We start from the raw sequence: 2,037 nt of genomic DNA on the forward strand, positions 1-2,037 counted from the left end.
ACGGTATTTACCACCAATCGGAACGGCTGGTTTCGCACGCCAGCGCGTCAAGTTTTTAAGGCGTGAGCCCTCACCGCCTGCTAGTACCAGTACCAACGTTTTACGGGTTAACTTCGTTATCATGCTAGGTTCAACATAATATTTATATTTCTCAGACTGCCCCCTTGCATCTAAAGTCATGTTTTGTTCTCCTAACGTTTACTTGGTATAAAGATGCCCTATGCGTAGATTTTTTTGGGCAATTTCTATGCCATAAGGCACTGCCCTGTACTACTTTAAAAATAAGTTGTACAGCTAGAGAAAGCTCTAAATAAGCTCGGCCTTTCACTTATATTTTCACCATGAATAACATCACGATAATAATTTATCAGTGTGTTGGTTGAACCATCATGAGACGTAACGGGATTCGGCTGATTAATATCCTGCAAAATATTATTTGTCAGCTGTTTGCCTAACTCCACTCCCCATTGATCAAATGAATTGAGATTCCAGACAATACCTTGCACAAAAATTTTGTGTTCATACAGTGCGATCAGCATGCCTAAAGTTCTAGGTGTTAACTGGCGTATTAACAATGTATTAGTTGGATGATTCCCCTCAAACACCATATGATGAATCCTGTCTTCCAAGCCCTTAGTCGAACGTTTCCCCGCCACAATATCCGCATAGGTTTCATCCAGATTACGCCCCCGCATGAGCGCTTCAGTCTGAGCTAAGGCATTGGCAAACATAATATTATGCTGCTCTTGATGTACGCTATGGGTCAGCATGGAAACAATAAAATCTGACGGCACCATTTTGGTTCCCTGATGGATCGACTGATAAAACGCGTGTTGACCATTAATGCCCGTCATTCCCCAAATAATCGGCCCGGTCGCATAATCCACACGCCGCCCATCGCGATCCACCGATTTGCCATTGCTTTCCATATCCGCCTGCTCCAGATACATCGGCAGACTACGAAGGTAATGATCGTAGGGAAAAATTCCGTGAGACTCAGCATTGAAAAAGTTGTTATACCAAACTCCTAACATCCCCAGTAGAACGGGCATATTTTTTCTAGCGGTGCTTCGCGAAAATGCTGATCCATCGAATGTGCCCCAGCGAGCATTTTCTTGAAATTTTTCATACCAACCGCCAGCACCACCGACAAGCCAATCGCTGACCAGAGTGAGTAGCGCCCACCAACCCAATCCCAAAACTCAAACATATTTTCAAGGTCGATACCAAATTTTTTAACCGCATCACTATTGGCAGACACCGCGACAAAATGTTTACAGATATGCGCCTCATCCTTGGCTGTGCCTAAGAACCAGTCACGCGCAACATGTGCATTACTCAGGGTTTCCTGTGTAGTGAAGGTTTTGGAGGAGATAATGAATAACGCCGTTTCTGGATCGAGTTTTTCTAGAGTTGCATCTGTATGTGCACCATCAACATTAGAAACAAAGTGCACCTTTAAGCGCTTATGCCAATACGGTTTGAGTGACTGATACACCATCTTCGGCCCCAAGTCTGAGCCGCCAATACCGACATTGACAATATCCGTAATCACTTTACCGGTATAACCTGTCCATTTTTCATGACGCACCTTATCGGCAAACACCTCCATTTTATCAATGGTGGCATTAATCTGCGGCATGACATCCACACCATCGACCTTAATCGGGGTATTCGTGATATTGCGTAACGCGGTATGCAGTACCGCTCGATCTTCAGTATTATTGATTTTTTCGCCGGTAAACATTCGCTCACGCCAGCGTTCTAAATCACATTCCTTAGCGAGTTGGCATAGCAAGGGAATGGTGTCATGAGAAATACGATTTTTAGAATAATCTAACAATAAACCTTCATGCTCTATCGACAGTTTCGTCACCCTTTTAGTGTCGATACTGAACAAGCGACGCATATGGAGCCGTTTGATTTTTTGGTGGTGCTCCTCAAGCAGTTTATAGGCAGGAAGTTCGGTCAATGACAGTTTTTGAAATTTTTTCATTGTCACACGGATATCTCAGTTTAGAGGGTAATGAAGGTATA

General features: G+C 43.6%; 1 protein-coding gene across 1 annotated transcript; it reads right to left on the reverse strand.

Annotated features, from left to right (window-relative positions):
* Nucleotides 1-340: 340 nt before the first annotated feature.
* On the reverse strand, nucleotides 341-1,747 carry LOC106820351 (glucose-6-phosphate isomerase 2-like; the record flags this gene model as incomplete). Its single annotated transcript, XM_014824877.1, is given in 3 exon segments — nucleotides 341-1,060; nucleotides 1,063-1,114; nucleotides 1,145-1,747. Coding segments are annotated over 3 exon segments (1,375 nt in total), but the record flags the coding sequence as incomplete, so codon positions are not given.
* Between the last annotated feature and the right edge of the window lie 290 nt (nucleotides 1,748-2,037).

The sequence above is a fragment of the Priapulus caudatus genome, unplaced genomic scaffold (genome assembly GCF_000485595.1).
Source record: "Priapulus caudatus unplaced genomic scaffold, Priapulus_caudatus-5.0.1 Scaffold11910, whole genome shotgun sequence".
NCBI classification, from domain to species: domain Eukaryota; kingdom Metazoa; phylum Priapulida; class Priapulimorpha; order Priapulimorphida; family Priapulidae; genus Priapulus; species Priapulus caudatus.